The sequence below is a fragment of the Uloborus diversus genome, chromosome 5, assembly GCF_026930045.1.
Source record: "Uloborus diversus isolate 005 chromosome 5, Udiv.v.3.1, whole genome shotgun sequence".
Classification (NCBI taxonomy): domain Eukaryota; kingdom Metazoa; phylum Arthropoda; class Arachnida; order Araneae; family Uloboridae; genus Uloborus; species Uloborus diversus.
Genome location: NC_072735.1, coordinates 59,648,123 through 59,668,937, shown reverse-complemented (window position 1 = coordinate 59,668,937; position 20,815 = coordinate 59,648,123). Strand labels below are relative to the sequence as shown.

General features: G+C 32.0%; 1 protein-coding gene across 1 annotated transcript in view; it reads right to left on the bottom strand.

Moving 5' to 3' along the window:
* Positions 1-20,815, bottom strand: part of LOC129221997 (voltage-dependent calcium channel type A subunit alpha-1-like) — a 368,073-nt gene that overhangs the window by 211,045 nt on the left and 136,213 nt on the right. Inside the window, 2 exon segments of the mRNA XM_054856408.1 lie at positions 563-702; positions 3,090-3,199. Of these exon segments, the coding sequence (XP_054712383.1) occupies positions 563-702; positions 3,090-3,199 (250 nt within the window).

Genomic DNA, 20,815 nt, shown 5'->3' with positions numbered 1-20,815 from the left:
AATAATTCCAAGCATACCTCAGTCACCGACTATAATGCAAGGGTTGGTAACACCCGAAATAAGAGTTTACTTTAATGTTCTGCTAAATTTAGAACAGAAAATTCAGAACTTTTCTTATTTTACTACTCACATATTAACTAACTACTGCTATATGGGGTGACTTCATAACTACCGGGTGACATTGAGACAAGATGACTATAAATGACTAGCTGAACCACTAGTAGCACCACTTTTGTGCTTTCTACGGGGATAGGAACAATCGTGTGCCTAATACAATCTATCGAATACTCGCAACAAGAACAAAAAAGCTCAATATTTAAAGTAGTCAAAAAGTTCCCTTGTCACAATCTCACCACAGTAGTCGCAAAGTTTACTCCGCTTACAGTACCTATAAAGTATTGATCTGCTTAAAAGACTAGTTCAATGCATAGCTTTCTAAGAATGGGATTGAGTTCTCTGAAAAATCTTAATGATCAAAGGATTACATGAGCAGAAAAACACCACTGAGTTGCACGAATATAGTTGTAAATTAGACAGAAAAGTGTCATAAAAGTAAACTTACCCCGTTACTACTACAACAAAATCCATGATGTTCCAGATGTTACGTAGATATGCCCCCTTATGAAGTACAAAGCCTAACGCTAAGATCTTTACTGAAGATTCTACACAAAATATCGCTAAGAAGTATGTTTCTGTAAGTTCCTGGAGAAAAAAGAAAAAAAAAAATAGATTGTTATTAGAAATTACCTTATGTGGAAAATTTTCACATTAAAACAACGATAACATAATATTTCATAACTAAACGTTCCAATGCAATGTTTCTATACAAGAGGAAAAAATGGGCAAAACCGCAACTTAAGCTTCAAAGCTTAAAGTCTTTTAATTTCACTTCAAAGTGAAATTAAAAGACATTTTATTTCTAGGAAAGAAATAAATCAGCATACTTCCTTAAATACGTTTGGAAGGCAATATTTGGAGTTTGGAAGTGCTGATGTACATAGTTATTTTATTATTGATTTTTTGGTCAACCTTTGTAGAATGGCGATTTTGCCCCATAAGTGGGATAAAACCGGACAATGGGTGGGGTAAAATCAGACACCATATAAAGCCAAGGGAAAGAAAGGCTATCTAAAAAAATTTCAACGAAACGTGAAACAAAGAAGAAAAGATACATACTACACACACAAATTATTAAAAAAAAAAATCATGCTTTTATGACCAGATTAGAAAAGATATTACAATCAAAAGTCGCAAACTCTATCTTTCTTCTCCTTTCATCTTCATTTCCTTTCCTTATGCTTCAATTTCTAGTTACCCTAATCTTACGCAATTGTGCTTTATAAATATATAGATAATAACCTAAAACAATGAAGTTAATATTTGATATAAATTTAAAACTCTCATTTTGAATTAAGACTCTTTGAATTTGAACTCTTATTTTCATTTTAGTTGTTTAAATACAACTGTTTATAACTTGGAAGTCATCTAAAGTTAAAAAAATATCCGTTTTGATGTTGTTAATATGCAAATTCAAGCTTATTAATTTTCATATCTTTTATGAAAAGGAGGGGGGGGGGGCAAAACCTCAAGTAGCGAAACAAATTTGGCTATTTTTAAAAGCTATAATGCGAAGTGTGCTGTTTCATTTCGAAGCTAAAATTGACTAATAAGCACAGTGGATTCATAAATTTACCTACTTCATACAAGAGTATTATTCTCCTATTTTAAAATGGGATCTTTATCACTTTAAAATCAGACAAAAAAAGACGAAAATGTTCAAATATTTTCCCACCTCAACCAATTAGCCAACTGACACTAAATACAGCTTCAACTGCTTTTTGTTAGAAGTTACTTTGATAGTTGATTTTGTTTTCACTAGATAGTAGCACGTGTTACACAAAATCGAGAGGCATAAGTTTGACCCACTTGTACGGTTTTTCTCTACCTACTAACATCTATTCTGTGCTATTGGTATTCACGAGTCTTTCGTTTGCATTTACAGCATGCGTTCCATTTGCCTGTTTTTAAAGTTGGAACATCTATAATAATTAAAGGAAAGTTATCATTTGTTTTACCTGTTCATGTTGAGAAAGAATTTTACGCTAGGAAAAAAATAAATTATAAAAAAAATAAAAAAATGATAAAATCATGGTACAATTTTTTGCCATATTTTTGACATAATACTATTATTTTGAGGCTTAGAATCCAAATTTTTGCTTTTGAAGGTTGCCAACATTGAAGTGTGCACTCTGCACTTGGGGTCAAAAGGGTTAAGGAACGTTATTTTAGAAAATGGATTGGATTATTCGTAACTCCAATTTTAGCGACAATCCAAAGAAAGATCAGAGAAATGATTTAACCAAGTCTCTTTCTTCATAATCCCCTCTTATGTTCCTCAGAAACATTTATATATATTGAGAAAAAAAAAAGTGATCACAATGTATCAGTTTTTCCCCATTATTGAATATATTGTGAAACAGGTATTTTGAACTGAATAAGTTAACATTCTATTGCTGCTGAAAGAGTTGCCGTTATTTTGTTCTCAGAATCCTTAAAATATTACAGCAGAGGTATGCGTGTTATCATGGCTGCTGATTCCACATTCTTCTCTTAACAATGTTGCAGTTTATGTTGAGCTAAGATTCAAACTACATTTAAGAATGTTAATAGCATTTTTAAGACAGTTTCGTATTTTTGAAGTCTCTTACAGTTTAAAATTCAACCAAGCAAAATCCCAAAAATCGAATACATTGAAATGGTTGCTAACAATGTGTCTTACTGTGAAAGCTACCTTATTTCCAAAAGCATCAAAACTTCAGAATCGAAATAGCTCAGTATTCTCAGTTACATTTGTTTTATAAACGATGCGTTGACTGCAGAAGAAATAATTAATTTCTATTACGATGTATTCTATGCGATGTAGAGGCAGTCGTTAAAACTAAATTTGAGAGTACTATGGTAATAATTTATGTTTTCATTTAATTTCTCAGCCTGAACGACTGTATCATTTTTGCTGAAAGAAAGTACAGCATACTTAATTAAAAATACAAAACAAAACAAAACAGAAATTTGACAGAAAGTGTACTTACTAATTTCTGTGCTAGTGGCGCCCTATCGTCTTTTGGTAGATGCTCCTCCAAGGCCAGGACTACACAGTTGGCAATGATAGTCAGCAATACTGCATACTCGAATGGAGTGATTCAAAGTTAAGGAAATACAATAAAAAATACTGCTCCATAGAACATACAAGGATCATAATGCACATATCTTATAAATGATCATTTATCTAAGTTTTATCAAAGATGAAAGTGAAGAATTCTCTTCATCCAAAAGGAAACTAATCCAAGTTTTGGCCTTTGATGAAAACTTTAGTAAATAACTTAAACTTACTAAATCTTGCGCTTCAGATAAAGGTAGAGACTAATCAGTATGAATTAGTGAATAAAAAATTAAGCAGTAAAATATTTAGTTTTTACTTTGTTTATTTTAACGACTACATAGCTGTAAAGTTCTAGGGGAAAATTTCGCTCCATATAGGAGCCAGTGGTGGATTTACGATTTCGAAAATGTCGCATCTGCGAGGAACCACAACGACATAGGAACTCGGAAGAGGACCCAAAAATGAACTTAACAAATTGTGTTATTAAATTTACTTCAATTATAATTAGTGGCATTGCATGTATTAGTGCGCCCAACATCCGCCGCGCCGTTGGCATATAGCGTTTTTGGGAGGTAGGGGAGAAAATGCAAACAACAGCGATTTTAAATGAATACTTTTTGAAAACTCCAATAGTAAATAATAGTAAGAAAAATGCTTTTCCATGTCGTTTGACAAAACTTGGTCACTACTAATGAAAAATATGTTTGATAAAAACGCTTATTTTCAGAATAATTGACCAAAGGGTTGGTTCCCCAAAACATATTGCAACGGGAGCCAACATTACTGAATAAAAACGTAGGTGGTTAAATAAAAATAATTGCTAAACAAAATATAAGTGGTTTTATAAAATTATTTCTTTTCCATCTTTAGCTCAATTAATAGAAAAAATGAAACAGCATTTATACCATAATAGCTGCGTTGCTCGGCTTTGCACAGTCTACCTCGAAAATAAAAGTTATGTCAAGTAACGCGTGTTTAACTATCAGGTTTGAAAAAAAAAAAAAAGTAAAATTTTGCGACAGATTGCGGAAAAATAACCAAAAATTAAACATTTTAAATCCCCCGATTACAAGAAAAGCCTTTAAAACAAAAGCCAGAATTTTATTTGCTCATATTCGAGAAAAAAATGGCAACAGATCTTTCATTTAATGATTTTCTTCACGCTACAAATTTTAATAAAAGCAATGTTATGGAAAGTTGGGATGAAGCACTGAATAATAATTTGAATGGAGGAAAGCCTCCAAAAAATAGGGATTTCATGTCGAAATCCAAGTGTCATAATTAATATAGCTTTTAATTGATATCTCCGCTAATTATTATCAGAGGATTATGTTAAATAGCCAAACATAAAGACGGGAAGATTACGAATCCATCGATAGCTGGTTCTATGGTCAGTTCACTGTCGTTCGGGAGAAGTAACTTGGACATACAGACATAGGTACATACGCTCAGTTTTTAATTATATAAGATTAGAAAGCTCGAAAATACTATTTACATACGTTTTCATAAGAAATTAAATTTTTAATGTTTTAGGTCTATTTTAAATTCTTTGAACGTAAAGTATACAGTAAACTGTTACTTTATGAAAGGTAAATTGGGAAGGATAACCATTGTTTTGACTGCACAACTGGGACGAGTACAAAGTAAAATTTTAAATTTCATTGTAATTTGATTTCCATTGTGCAATTTTTATTGCAATTTCACGTTTTATCAAGCTGGATATCATATAGTTTGCTAGAAAAGGTGTTCAATTAACTTAAACAGACCAAAATTAAAATTTGAATTTCACACAAAAAATTAATGCTTAATATTGCATAAAAAACGTTGGACAAAGAATTTTAAGTATATTTAAATTTTTTGTTTAATCATCAAAAAGCATCATTCGCTAAAAGCAGCTGAAAGAGCATAAATTTGAGGGAGACAAAACTCAATAGGAACTTTTTTTCGCAATTGAATAAATTACTGAACTACACAAGTAAAAATATAATACAGTCGATTTCGGTTAATAGGATCAAATCAGTCATTGAAAATTTCCGATGAAATTTAAATTACTTATTTTGCAACTAAATTGAAGATATTTGAAATTTCACTGAAATTTTGATCTCTGCCGCCATTAAAGGTATTCTCGTTAACCATTTTTTTCCTGTAAATGTTTAAATTAATTTAATTGAAAATTGCAAGGAACCATCGTTACTTTTTATTGCACTTACTATCAAGTTCGCTGACCCATTTAAAACTTGCTTCAAGTGGGGGATTTTAATTTTTTTTCCAATTTGTTCTCATGTTCCTTGGTCCCGTTAAACGGATTTTAGGTCCTAATAATCGAATAATATTAGGCTTGTGTAATGATATTTGTTTTGGTTCTTTAAAATTTGGTCCAAATAAGCGGCTGGTCCGATTAACCGCTGGTCCCATTAAGCGGATTCCACTGTAGTTGATACGTACTGTTCGCCTCTGAGAAGTTGAGCTGTGGCTTTGAGCAAGTCCATTTCTTTCAAGGGACAGCAAACAGTAAAAAGAGGAATTTTCCGCTCAGAGTTGGGCTACCATTAAGACTTTTGACCTTCAGCCGTTTTTCCTCACCCCTATTTCAGCAAATGGAATCATTTAATCTGTCGGTCAACGGAGCTCAACTTGCCAGAGGTGGACAGTATCTTTTATTCAATGAGATATTAGTTTGTTTATGTAGTGCGTTGCACTTCCCGAGAAAACGATAAAGCGTAGAAACATTTCGTATACAGATGAAGTTTTTGTCGACGATGCGCAACCTCGTCACTTGACTTTTGATAAATTAACTAGAAAAAAGCTATTTAATACTTTTGTTATTTTTAGCTCTTTTCATCCTAAATTAACTGCCAGCTTTTCAGAACATTGTTGCAATTACCAAAACGTTACTTTACCTGATTATTCAGTTTTAAATATCTAAAAATATTATTTCCCTCCACAATTCAGTTTTAGTTAGAAATAATAGCACATTGTTTTAAGTTGTTCTACATAGAGGAATAAATATAGAAAGATATTTATAAACACGATGAGGCAATTATTATATTTTAGAAAGAATTTTCCTTAAGTTACTATTCATATTGATAGATATAGATAGATAGAAAGAAAATAAAAATATTGTTTGATATGAATAGGTAGATAAATCAAAAATAAAAATATTGATAGTTGATAAATAAATATAACGATATAGATGAATAGATCAATTGATAAGTTTAAATGTACTATATGTATAGAGAGAAAGAGAGAAAAAGAGAGATGTACAAGCAGATTGGCACTTATAGAGATTGATATAGAAAACGTTTTTTTTTTGAAGTTATTCATATTCATAAAGATTGGTGTAGAGTGATAAATATAGTCAGAGATACATATAATCTATATAAAGGAATAGAGATATATAGAGACATAGATAGATAAATATAGCCAATATAGATGCAAAGATAGATGGATTAAGTATTTAGGTGTATGAAGACATAAGTATTGATTAAAATAATAAATATTGATTAAAATTTATACCAACAGCAAATTCATTTAAGCAGCAGCAGAAGGCGGTATTTTTGAGGTGCGAATTGCGTGAAAGAAAAACCATTTAGCTGTCGAAAGCAGCGACTAGAATCTTTACTAATAATAAAGCTGAAAGTCTGGATCTCTGTGACGCGCATCGCGCCTAGACCGTTTGGCCGATTTTCATGAAATTTGGCACAAAAGCATAGAGGTGTGCACCTTGAAGCGATTTTTCGAAAATTCGATTTTGTTCTTTTTATATTCCAATTTTAAGAACATTTTATCGAGAAAACTACCATAACATTGACGAGCAAATTACCAAAATATATCGGCGAGAAATTCATCATCCATTATTTGTAAATATACAGGCGAATCAAATCACCTTTTAATTTTCTATTACGGGCAAAGCCGTGCGGGTACCACTAGTATAACGTAAAAATAATGTGTGATTGTACGCATTTATTTGTGATATTTTTTCTAACCTAGGTTTGCTCTTGTCTATTCTCTTTCTTAGATTATCTATATTTTTAGTACGACAAATTTGCTAACTGACCATTCGAAAGAAACTCTCTAGTGCGTCATATTGCATGACTTCTTGAAAGCTCCAATAGTCTAAGACCTCATTTGAGCTAAAAATAGATCTAAAATACAAATGCTTTGTTGTGTGACAAGCAGCTCTTCTCTCAGAAGTATTGAAAAAAAAAGGGGGGGGGGGAATATTGTCTTGTTTCAAGAGGGAAATCGGAAAATAATGATCCATGAAAAAGTCCCCGTTTTTGCGATCAAAATAAATAATTCATAGCACATATCTAGAAATGCGGCCAATACTTTTATATATAATAGGCCATTATTAAGATCATTATCGATGCAAGGGTTTGGAAAGTGAATTTTCTATAGCTTGTATTTCATGAGTGTCTTTAATGTAATTTCAGAAGCGTACTCAAGAAATTATCTTAAATGCATAAAACTAACTACATTTACTCCCTAGAACTTTCAATCTCATTCTTTACTTTTAAGTACTTTGTACGAGGAACAGAAAGTATTGTAGACGCAAAAAAAGTCACTAAAATTTCTGCCTAGACTTTCCTTTTACTCTCCTCGTAATGAATGTTGAGTAGTTTTTTCGACCGTCTGCTACCGCATATACACTCATGAATGTCTAAACAACCAAAATATCTATTTTGACTATCTTGGAGTTATTTCTCACGAAATTTCTTGCCACGACAGTATGTGTGAATGTATGTACATTCGTGCGTTATCTTGCATAACTCGTTAAAGGTAAGCCGTAGTAGGTTGAAATTTCATTTGTTGAGTCTATATGGGATCTGATTGCGCACCTCCCTATTTTGTTACATTCCCAACCTCAGTAGAGGGTCTATACACGTTTGTTGTGGCAAATCAATTTTAATTTCAATGAAGATTGAAATAATTTCATAAATTAGCTGCCACTTAATAAGATATCAGTAAGCGTTTTGTGGCCATTTTTTTTGTCCAAACGTGGCAATGTATCCGCAAGTTGGCGCTGAAAACAACTAAAAAAGAATCCTGAATTTGGTGTCAGTTTGCCGATATTTAGAGAGATTCACATTGAATCAACGTTAAATTGTCGATATTTATAAAATAAATCTAAAGTTTATGAAATTATGAAAGTTATGTGATGTTTCTATGTTTGTTATACTGAAAAAGTGTATGAAAAAAAAAAGTCTAGTAAACTCATTCACTTTTTAATATGTTGAAATTTGACTTGCAATGAATAATGTTTGAATAATGTTTTTCTCTACAATTGAAAGCAAACGAACAGTGAACAGAAGAAATAAAGTAATAAGTTAAACATTTATGAAATTCATTTCCTCATATTCAATAACTTGAGCATTTCTGTGCTGTGAAATAAATATCACTGTACTAATATTATTCTAAGAGTAAAAGAATAAAAGGAGACGTCTACAACAAGTGAAATGTGTTAATTGAACAATGTCGACGCGAGGTAAGCAAACACTTCTCCGATTAAGATTTCTTTTGATCATTAGCTTTTGAAATTCCTTTATAATAAAATAATTTTCATTGCTTATCTGAATCATGGCAGCTGAACTTGGGAATACTTGCTTGAGTTTTGCAATTAAGACTACATAAATGTTACTAAAGTATTTCGAAATTAAAATAAGTAGCAAAATAAATTCTATGAAAATACAGTATAGTCTCATTTTAATTCAAGTAGAATCAAATAGCTTGACGGATATATATATAAAAGCGTTGCGCATCTTAATAAGAGCAATGGTGAACCCCCAAACTAGCGACCATTATTGTCACATTTTAATTCAAGTAGAATGAAAGTAAGAGCTCTCAAGGACGAGAACACCTCCAGGACTGCAGAGAGCCAAGGCGGGCCACTTTTCAGTTGTGTCACCGGGCCCCTCCCGTCCCCCCCCAGAAAAAGAAGAAAAAGAAAAGAAAAGGGGGAAAAGAAGAAAAAAAGGGGAAAGAAGGGAAAAGGGGAGGGGTAGAGAATAAAACGAAAACTGCTTACTAAAAAGCAATTAACTTTATTTGAAGTGCCCCAGCAGTAAATAAAAAAAAGAGTAAATTTTGCTTAATCTTTGCGTTTTTTTCTTATTCGGAGTCCCCTCCCTTTTCCTTTATTCCTTCATTGTTTTATTTCTTTCTTCTTTTCTTTCTTTTTTTCTTTTCTTTTTTTCTTTTTTTTTGCGTCATTGTCACCGGCCTCGCTCCTCCCCAAGGTCCAGGCCCCTATTTTCTGACTAGGCTGAAGTTTCTGACTAGGTGTTCTGGCGTCACGCCTGAACACTCTCTCCCAAAAAAGAAGAAAAATACCATTAAAAACACCCCCTTAAAGGTTTCAAAGGCGCAGTCTGCGAAAAAATTCCCTGCTCCCCACCGCCATTCATAGGTGCCCCAGTATATAATGCCGATAATAAATCTTATTTCATTCTTTTTACTATAGCCTCTTTTTGTTAAGACTCAGTGGACCGTTGTACAGAGGTTTTAAAAGTTAGATTTAACATTTTATTTAAAAAACAAAAATTCAATGTTGCTACCAAGCACATTCTAAAACCCAAAATTATAAACTACCCGGAAAATAAAACGTGATTTTCCCTCCTCTTAAATACCACACGGTCAAATGCAAATATAGAGTGAAAGTTCTTGTCATCGTCCTAATATTCTGACATCATCGAATCTCCTTTCGATGTATAAAAATGAGAATCAATAAAAAGCGCCGCTACATTTATTACTACTTCTTTTTTGTTCACCAGATGGCGCAGCAGATGGTCATTTTTAATGAGGGAACTGGGAACCGTTTTAGCCCATCAGAGAGACGCTGGAGAGCGTAATTATGCAATTTCAAAGCATTAAAAATTCATAATTATGTGAAAACAGCTTCTCAAAACTGAGTTTTAACCAATTATCTAAGGAGATATCTGATAAAAAAAAGATGCCAGATTAAACTAAGTTATCTCTTGAATTTATTTTTTCGTATGGCATGTTTCGGAAAACAAAATGTTACCTTTAAAAAGAAATTAGAATCATTAAAAATGATTTACGATAAAAGTTAAAAACACATTTTTGAAATCAAAAATTACTTAACTAAAAGTCTCAAATTATGTCAATAAATTTGATTAAAAAAGTTTTGTTTTAACTTTTTCTGGAATTGGGTGCAAGCTTTTAAATTTTTGCTGCTTGGTTATAAAGTTGCATTTTTTTCCTATTATAAGATTTAAATGACTTTCAGATTGCTATTTGCATTCTATTCCTTTTTGTATCTGTGAATTTATACGCACCTTGATATTAGAATGAAAAATGAGTCATCAAAGAGTAGTCTCTGAAGAGTTTTTCTTTTTACTTTCAATGGGGTGCTTCCATTAGTCAAAAGTACAATTTTTAGTCACTGAAGTTGATAGAATAAGGGGAGAAAAAAACATAGAGCGAGGAAATCTTTTATTTTCAAAACGTTTGATTTTTAATTATATTTTTAATGTCCGACTTTTTAAACAAGACGTGGTCTTTATGACGTCACAAATGATGAACTTTGGTGCGAACTTCTCTGGCACACTGAATGCTTTCGCTTGCTGTCTACCGCGTTTCCAGGTTATGATAATTCAGAAGCGAATTTAATATTGCGCTAATGGCATCAGTGAATGGCAGTTCATCACTTGTGATGTCATGTGCAGAGGTGTAATAAATGAAACTGAATCAGCGCAGCGATTAAAATGCTTGTTAAGAAATCGTAAACTTTGTCAAATTGTTTTAAAAATGATAATGCTATGTTTTTTAGCATTGCTCTTTCAGAAAAAAAAATACTTTTAAAATTTCGGAAACGACCCCATTATAATAAAGTTTTAAGAAAATAACGTAATTCAATAGTACAGCCTGCATTGTAGCGGTTTGAAACTTAAAATATTTCTTTAGTGACTTATATTTTCGGAATACTCTTGTTTATTCGTACAACTTATTAGTAGATATATGGTGTTCTCAGTAACATACAGTTTTTTTTTTGTTTTTTAAACCAGTTATCAATAATTTCTCTGTAGAGCTTTTTCAAACCACTACGCTTGAAGAATTAAACAAATTGAATGTTAAAATAGTAGCATCTACTGTCCAATCACGGATTGTATGGAATTTTCAAACGTCCAGATGAGACGAATCTATCTGAATGAGGGGGAAAAGTAAAAATTTGATGCGTGTATTCCGCCCATTCGAATGAGACTCTGCTTCTGCAAAAGCTGAAATCGCTAAAAATAATAGATTTGTCCATTTCCGGCTGTAAAACGGATGTTTGTCTTTTCATACAATCCGTGGTCAGGCAGTAGTTTGAAAGGTTTTAGTAAGATAACATCACAAGATGTTGACACTTCACTAGTAGTTGACTTATAAAGAAAAATTAAACTATCAAGAGAAACAAAGGTGCGAAAAGATCAGCGAAGAATACGATGAAAAGTAAGTATTGTAAATTAAAACAACATTTTATACCTTTCTAAATTTTTTACAGTTTGTAATTTCTTCTGTTAACCATTGTTCTTTGTAAATGTCAACTATTAGTGCAGTGTCAACTTCTGGTGATTTTACCTCAATGTCCACTATGTTAAGTGAAGAATCTGAAACGAACTTTAAGAACATTGGATTAATTTTATTTCATTGAATTGATTTATTAAAAGTCATTTTATAGCGATTCAAATTAAGGAGCATAAACGTTACTAGGAAATAAAATTAGTAATAGAATAAAAATTCGGAATCATACAAATTAATGAGGACAAGAAAAGAAAAATGGGATAAAGCAAACATCGATAATAGTGAGAGTGATTTTAAGTTTTTTCATCATGTTTACCACAGACATGACAAAATTCGTTCTTACAACGAAATATAAGTATAAAGTAAATACGCATTAACTATAAAAACAGTTTATCGTTAAAAGTTTTAGAAGTTCTAGGTTTAGAGTCAAAAAAAGTTTTTGATTAGATGTTAAAAAAAAATCTGAGAAACAAAGCAATTTAAAATGTTAAAAAAAAAAAAAAAAAAAAAAGAGAGTTGCATTAGTAAACTTTATTATTGTCATAATAATAATAATAATAATAATTATTATTATTATTATTTAGTAATAATATTAATAATAACAATAATATAATAATCTTACTACTATTATATATGCGAAAGTTTGTCTGTATGGATGCATGGATGTTTGTTACTCTTTCACGCAAAAACTACTGAATGGATTTTGATACTTGCACTTATTAACATTGTATGTCCATCGAAAGCTTTGATTTTTCTGCTGAAGATGGCACCTGTTCGAAATTTCTAAGTAGAATAAAAACGAGTTATGAGCTTTTTTGTTCCATGTTCAAAGGCTTTTCTTAACTCATTACAATATTTAGTGTATCATCTCAACTCCCTGTCGATAACGACTATTGTTGTTGACTATCTTTGCTTTTCGTGACTGTTCAAGGCTTTTCTCAAGTCAAATCTTGAAGTAAGATTTTTACACAAGATTGGCAAATAATACATGGATTTGGCTGATTTTTTTCCATTTTAATGCAACTTTGAGGAAATTAATGGTTTTTTTATTTATTTGTATTGACTGGGTATTTAATCGATCAGCTGGAATCTAGCCAAACGTTTTTTGTGGAATCATTTCAATAGCTAAGGCATTTGGCATTTTTTTCAACTGTCGCTGTTTTTGAAGCTAAAGACTACGCAATTCTGTTTCTCGGTTTTCACCATGTAACCAAATATCGCCATTTCTTTAATATTTCTTTCTTTAAATTTGTTAACAAGTAAAATAATTTGCCAACTAATTCGCAAGTTCATAAACAGCGCAAAAACTTCCATTGCTTTGTCTTTGCACACAATTTCAAACAATTGCCAAATTTTTACTGTTTATTGGAAACATTTCGGGTAGCATCATTGTTGACCCTATTTTGGGACGATTTATACGGTAAGAAGTTACACATTATACAATAATTTAGATTGCCGGTGTAGCGCTGTATATTATGTATTTGATGGAGATCGGGATTATAAGGGAACTGTTTCACTTTACTTAAGAATAGTTGACCTCACTCGAATTGGATTTTTTGGGAATTACCCAAACTGACTTCTTTACAACTCCTGAACGTTTTCGTGATTTATTTATTGCGATTTTTGGGTTTCTTCTCAGTTTTGCCAACATTTCATTTACTCCTTTTCCCCCTAATTTTCAGTTTTAATCATACCTTTTGATACATTTAAGGGGGCAGGCAATTCGAAATGTCGGCGAAACTAGAGACAAACAATGTTTCGGTAACTATTTGACCTCTGCCTGTAATGACCGTTAACTTGAATCAATTGAAAAAAAAAAATTTTTGAAAAAAAAAAAAAAAATAGAACCGACTTCAAAATTGCTCTAAAAAGTGAAAAATAATTTTATTCTTTAAACACCATTGATAATACTTTTAAACATAATTTTTGAAGTTGGCGCAAAAACGATCGATAAAATCATTCACAGCCATAACTCAACTACAAGTATAAATTTTACCAGGTCTAGTTTCTTCACTACCACATGCATTACGCATTGATGACAGCATATTATTTGAGTAACGATATAACTGTTTCGTTCCTAACTTTGGATGATTTTTTGATAAAAATATGAACGAAGCATGGTTACAATGGATTTTACTTTTTGTTTTTGCGCCAACTTCAAAAATTATGTTTAAAAGTATTATCGATGGTGTTTAAAGAATAAAATTATTTTTCACTTTTTAGAGCAATTTTGAAGTCGGTTCTATTTTTTTTTTCAAAAATTTTTTATTTCATTCTTTTTAGTGTAAATGTAGATATTTCAGTAAAGGTAAGAAGTTACCTAGTAAGAAGTTTGGCTCTATATCACTGTATTGCTTTAGAAAAGCCTTTATTCAAAATCATCATTACAATTACTATTAATGTTACTGTTATATGGCACCAAACTTTTATAACAATGAGTTTCATATTGCCGCGTAGATGAAGATAGCGAAGACAATGTGAAAGCCAAATGAAGCGAATACTCGTTAGTCTCAACTCGAGATCTTTATTCAGAACCACGAATGAACGTTACATCTCCTTATGAACTTGAGAAAGTGCTGGAACTTTTCAGACTTGGAAAGATACAGAAATTAATAGAACATTCGAGAAAATACGGGAAACAGTAGAAACAAAATTTTAGTAAAACTCACTTTATCCTAGTCGGGATTTGAACCCGGGTCGCTCGTGTGGGAGGCGAGAATTCTACCACTGAGCCACCGTTATCCACGAATGAACAGTGCGAACTTCGCTACAATATCATTTTAATTGCATAAAATTTACTGTTTTTTGCCCATAACTTTTTTTTCTAAAGAACAAATATGGTCAAACAAAGTAATGGAACCTAAGTTGAGCCATCCCCTATCCATTAAAAAAAGAATCATCAAAATCGGTTCACTAGGTGAGACGCTATGAGTGGACAAACAAACAAAAAAAAAACATACATACGGTATGAACTGATAACCGCCTCCTTTTTGAAGTCGGTTAAAAAACTACATCAACGTGAGCGAAGCCGCGGGAAAAAGCTAGTAATAAAAAAAAATAAAAATAATTATATAACAGTAATAATAATAATAATGATTTAGTGATAATAATAATAATATAAAATAATAGTAATAATTTAATAATAATAATAATAATAAAAATAATGTAATAATAATAATAATACGGTGATAGATGGTGAATAATGATAACAATAAAATAATAATGAAGCATGCCAATCATCATTTTGTGAAGCAATAAAATCGTCTGCAGTTCTACCGCTCATTTAATAACCGACTTCACTTTGATTCAATGAACTAATCGCAAACGTTCCCCAATGTTAAGTCTACAGGAAAGTTTTCATTCTTTAGCAATAGCTATTTTTATGTTTATCAAAACTAAAGTTTAAATGCATATTCAGAAGTTCTACAACTTTCTCAATCCTCAGTTATGAAAAAATATTCGTATTGCTGCTGACTTTTGAGGCTTGAATTTCCCCCATAGGTGCTAATGATAAAATATTTAAATTGTTTGAAAATAGCAGTTGAAATCATTAAAAAAAAAAAAAACCAGTCAAAATATTCAACGTCAAAAGTTCTTTCAAATAATGTTTGTTCCAAGAATGTCCCCCTTTTGGGTGTAAATTAGTTTTTCTGAACTGTTCCAAATTGAGTAAAAAATTGCTAAAATCAAAAAATGAAATATGGCAATGAGATGTTCCGGTCAAGATCTTTCAATAAAAAAAAAAAAAAAAAAAAAAAAAAGAATTTTAATAAAATGAGAACGTTACATTGAGAAAATGTTAAACATAACAAGAAAGTTAACACAAATTTCAAATTTGCAAAGCTCTGCAGACATGTGTTCCGGGGGTACTGGGAACCTCTTTTTCAATTTGAAAAGATGTGAACTTATGGATGTAAAGAAACCTGTCTTTAAGCTTTTGTTCAGCGAAGTATTCTGTCGTGTACTGGTAAACGGCAGTATCTACAGAAGTTAGTTTTCGAGATATTTGAAGCAACGCGTTTCGGATTCAATACCAACAATAGGGAAATGTTGGAATTAGACGTATTTTTTGTGTCCTTTTTTCAGCGGAAACCAAATAAGCGAGCTTGGACAATAAAGATAACGTAAAATAGATATAACAAAAATGCAAAAGAATGAAAAATGAAAAATTTGCAGCTATTGCCCTTTATCTGAAAACGGCAGTATTGTAGCTGCGAGTGAAGCGAAATTAAATTTAAAAAAAATTGCGTAAATATCGGAGAACGTTTCTTAAAATTACGTGATCAAAACGAACTGGTTCTGTAATAGGGGTCATTGGACGTTTTAATTCGTTGAACAATAATTTCAGTCATTCTACTTGACCCTGAAGCTTTAAGTAAATTTATCTTTGGCAAAAAAAATAATAGCAAGACATTGGTGTTACAATTTAAAGCATGCGAAAAATTTCTTTTGTTCCCAAATTTTGAGAAAATTTCGCTTAAAAATAAAATTTAAAAGAAGGACAAAGTCCAGTTTTTAAACAAACCGCTGTGGGACGCTCACCTCCATGGTCCTAATGAATTTTGTGCTAATTTCCATAAATCTAATGATGCTTAAATGGCATAAAATATAAAGTATTAAATATAATTGGGACGGAATGCACAAAAGACGTAACAAGAAAAAGAGGAAGAGTGATAAAACGTACCCAAAAGACAAAAAAATCTTTCCTTCCCCGTTCTAATCGCAATACATCGTCGACACCATCTTAAACTAACGAATGTGAAAATTGGCACTCTTAAAATTGTCAGGGCAAAAACAATTTTTTTCCCACCTGACGTCTTCAGTTGTTTTCAATATTTAAATTTTTATAGATCACTTTAAGTGTGAAACTATCGTTTGAAGTAGTTATAAAGTAGATAGATCTTTTTGAGTACTACGGCAAACATCGAATTTGCAAAACGCGATTCGCCTTTTTTACATTCGTTAGTTTTGTATCTCAGTGCCAGACGAACTTAAGTCATACTATGGTAATTTTACAGGAGAGAGGAAAAACGTTTTTCTCGCGCATGCAAAGGATAGCACCCGTGCTCTTTTAACCCTATGGTTAACGATTAAAATGGATATTTTTTTTTAAGAATGACGTTCACATGGCTCGATGCGGAATATTCTTCTACTAATTAACGGAAAATCGCAATTTTTGGACTTACGTCAGTCTGGCTCTGAGAGTTTAGCAAGGTGCCGACGATATAATCCTCATATATATAATAGTCAATGATCGAGTAACGCTCCTGACGTCCTCAACAATGAAACTCGCGCCACGGCATGATAATTTGACAATATGTTTTGGTAAGGTTTAACATGCAGGGAAATTGTATATTGTGACAAGGCTGAACTGGATCCGGTAACTTAACTGTTATACTGGTAAGACTGTGTCATTTCAGGGGAATGAAGAAACGAAAAAGTGGTCAACAATGAACGCTATCTACTGGAGTTTAGGGTTAATCGACTACAGTTCGGGTTAAAATTTCAATTCTCCAAATATCACATTGCTTCGTTCAAACGTAAAAGAGTTGAAATAATTTTCAGCCGTCATACCTGGACGGGCGACTTTCTACTTGATTTAAATAAATATGAATTAGGGAGCAGAGCCGGGGCAGGTCAGAGTAATTAATTTAAAAGAAAGAAAAAAAAAGGGGGAGAGTGAAAAGTAAAAAAAAATGTCTGACAGCTTTGACATTTCACGGAACTCCAAGTATGGAAATAAAATAGCAAAATAGACAACTTATAGGGGGAAAAAAGTAAATAAATTTCGAAAAAAAAAAAAAAAGCTGATAACAAATTGCTTTTGTCGAAGTCTAAATTCGAAAGACGTGTAATATGCAGAAAATGCATTTTGATGGCTGAAACTTCATTCAAAAATGCTTTGTTTCTCGAGTAATTTCCACTCGTCATAACTTGACGGGCGATTTTCTAATAAGATTGATAATTTTGAACTTAGATAAGTGAAGCTTTTGAAAATGAGGGGGAAGTCTCCCCTCCCCCTCACACCCCTGTACGAGCCACCTATGAGCAGCATGATGAAATTTGAAATCAATTTCCTCCTTGAAAGACGGCATTTCCCTCTATTTTCCTAATACGAGTATCCTGGTGCTTACAGGAAATACCATTTGCAACGCTGCATTAGTGCAGGCTTGGCTTTCCGTTCACGATCATACCATTTGATGTACTCTTACTCATATAAACACGAAGCTCGAACATCGATTGGATGGGCGGATTAGATTAATCTTCACTTCATTCCCAGACTTTGCTCAGATCATTTAACCATCTCGTTCCAAACCAATCAAGGAGAAGGTATTTTGCTCAATCAACCCTCGAAGAACAAGCTATGCTCAATTTGCTTATCTTTTATGATCCCCATAACAAGTATGATGCCGTCGTTGTGAATTTCTGAAACGACGAATTAACTGAATACCTCCTTGGAATAAGATTCTGAAGGATTTCATGACTGAATGCTTTTGATTTTGTACTACAGTAGTTTCTTTAAATACTGTAAAAGCACTTATTTCCTCAAGCCGAAATTTTCTCGGAAATGAAGATACCGGGGATTTTATGAGCTGAAAATCTGACGAATCTCATATGAAGAGAAATGAAAGTTGAAAAAAAAATAACATTTCGCGAGGCTTAAATTTTCACAATTGCGAAGGGTTTGCAAAATCGTGAAAATAAAGTCTCGCAAAAATAAGTGCTTATAGTACCAAAAGATCCGACGCATCAGCTTAAGTTTAGCCATTTTGGATCGGATTTTTCATTGTTGCACTGTTAGGGTTACCAGAGAAAATTTTGGATTTCGCCAAATTTGCCGAAAATAATATTTTATTTAATAAACTATTCACGTGTGTGCCGCTAATAATTGCTCACAGTGAACAATCACCAAACGCGATAACTCGCCAGAAAGACAACCACTCAAACACGCGCTCCGATTCAAAATGGCTAATCTTAAGCTGATGCGTCGGCTCGTATATATAGGGGCCTTAATTTACTATATTTTTTCTGCAGTGCCGTCATTCAGGGAAACTTCGAGTCACTTCGGTTAGCTTTATGCTACTTCAAATTTTTTGTATATATTACTTAAAAAAAAAAAAAAAATGAGAAAGAAGCAACTTGAAAGTCCAACCCTGCACTCACTTGATAAGGTTATGAAATAAGTTTTTAACTCTTTATTTCTGTACCTCGGAGTCAGACAGACGTAAGTACAAAATTGCGATTTTCCGTCTGTTAGTGCATTGTATATAAAAGCCTATTCCACATCGAGCCATGTAAACGTAATTCTTAAAAAAAAAAATCCTTTTAATTTTTTTGCCTGGGTTAAAAGATTGCGCGTCCCATTCTTTGCATGCACCACAAAAATGTTTTTCTTCTCTCCTGTAAAATTACTCTAGTGCGTCTTACATCCCTCTGACTCTGATTCTACGAATTTAACCAAGGGAAAAATTTGGCACTATTGAACACAACATTCAATAATACTGAAGTTACTGTTTGGAAACTATTTTGATATTGATGACTGCGTTCTTTTTACATAGTAAAATTTTAAAAGGATGTTGTAAATAATAGAAATCTTGTAATACTGTGCAGTAAAAAAATGGAGTTTAAAAACCTTAAGGAACTTTGATTTTCTACACTAAAATTGCACTACGTTTATTTAAACAATTTATTTTGTATCCCATTTCAGACGATACTCAACGTGCCATTAAATGGCATGATAGCTTTGAACCGGGCTAGTTTTATTTTAAATTGATTTAATAATCATTATCTCTAAATTTTGAAAGAAAAAAAACAATTAAACAATTACTTAGGTGTGCGGAACGGCCCCTGAGCGATTTTTCAGAAAAATAGGAGTGCTTTCAATTGAAATTAAATCCATAATTTATTAAGCAAATAGAGAAAAAGGTACTGGCTCAAGAGTTTTGGGTTAATTTCATTAAAAAAAAAGAGAGATAGAGAGGTGGGGATAGTGGGAGGGAGGAAAAAAACACAGTTGAATAGGGATTGCATGAAAAGAAAAAGATACGTTTAAAAATATTTTAAACTAAGAAAGTTAAGGTTAACTTCAGAAAAAAGTTTACTCTATTGGTCACGGTAAAAAAATGTCATTTTGCGAAATCAAACATCCCATTAAACGTAACGAAATTCTTCCAATTACGAAACAGCGTTTATCCTCAGTGTCAATACCGCCCCCCCTTTTTTTTTCAATGTTTTCCGAGAGTCTTCAATGAGTACTAATAGCTACATTGTTGTGATAATTGTAAATGGCTAGTAATTCTTCAAAACCGACCTTTACTTATTGAGCAATATGGAAGATTGCTTGTCGACTCACTTTGACCTCAGACGTCGTAAGGAGCAAATTATTTTCTTTTTAAATAGTCCGGCTAGTTACATGACCCTTTTTTTGAATTTCTACTCGAAATGTATCACATAAACTTAATTTTCATTCAAATTTAATCGACTATTCATCCCTACCTTTTGACATAAAAAATTGAAAAATCTGCCAAAAGCTTTTAGTTAAGCAACTAACTCTGCACAAAAAAATACGTTAGATCGGCACTTTTGTCTTTAATATGTTTTCACTATAAAATCATCCAAAGAAAACTAAACAAAATAATATAATTAACCGTAACTTAAGAACTATTAAATTTCGATTAATCGATACAATTAGGAATTAAAAAAAAATCAATTTGTTCTGTAGTTACATAATGATTTATTATTATATATTTATTTATCTAACAAAACATTTAAATTTTGAGTCAGCTACAAAAAAGTTTTTTCCAATTTGTACATTGATATAGGAACGATTGTTATTGCTGTATTTTCTCATTTTTAATAATATTGCCGTTTAATTTGCAAAACACTTCAGTGCCCTTTGCTTATTTTGAATTTTCTTTTCGTTTCTTTTAATTTTTATTTTCACATCTCCGCAGTTAGGAAGTTTTAAATAATTTATCGCAAGTGTCAGAACTAGTTCTGACATAACAGTAACACAGGTATACTTTAATTTAAACATTCAAACAATTAAATATAAACAGGAAAAAAAAAGAATGTCTTCCATAAATGCGAAAGAAATTTGAAACTACTAAGCGATAGAAAAGATTTGAT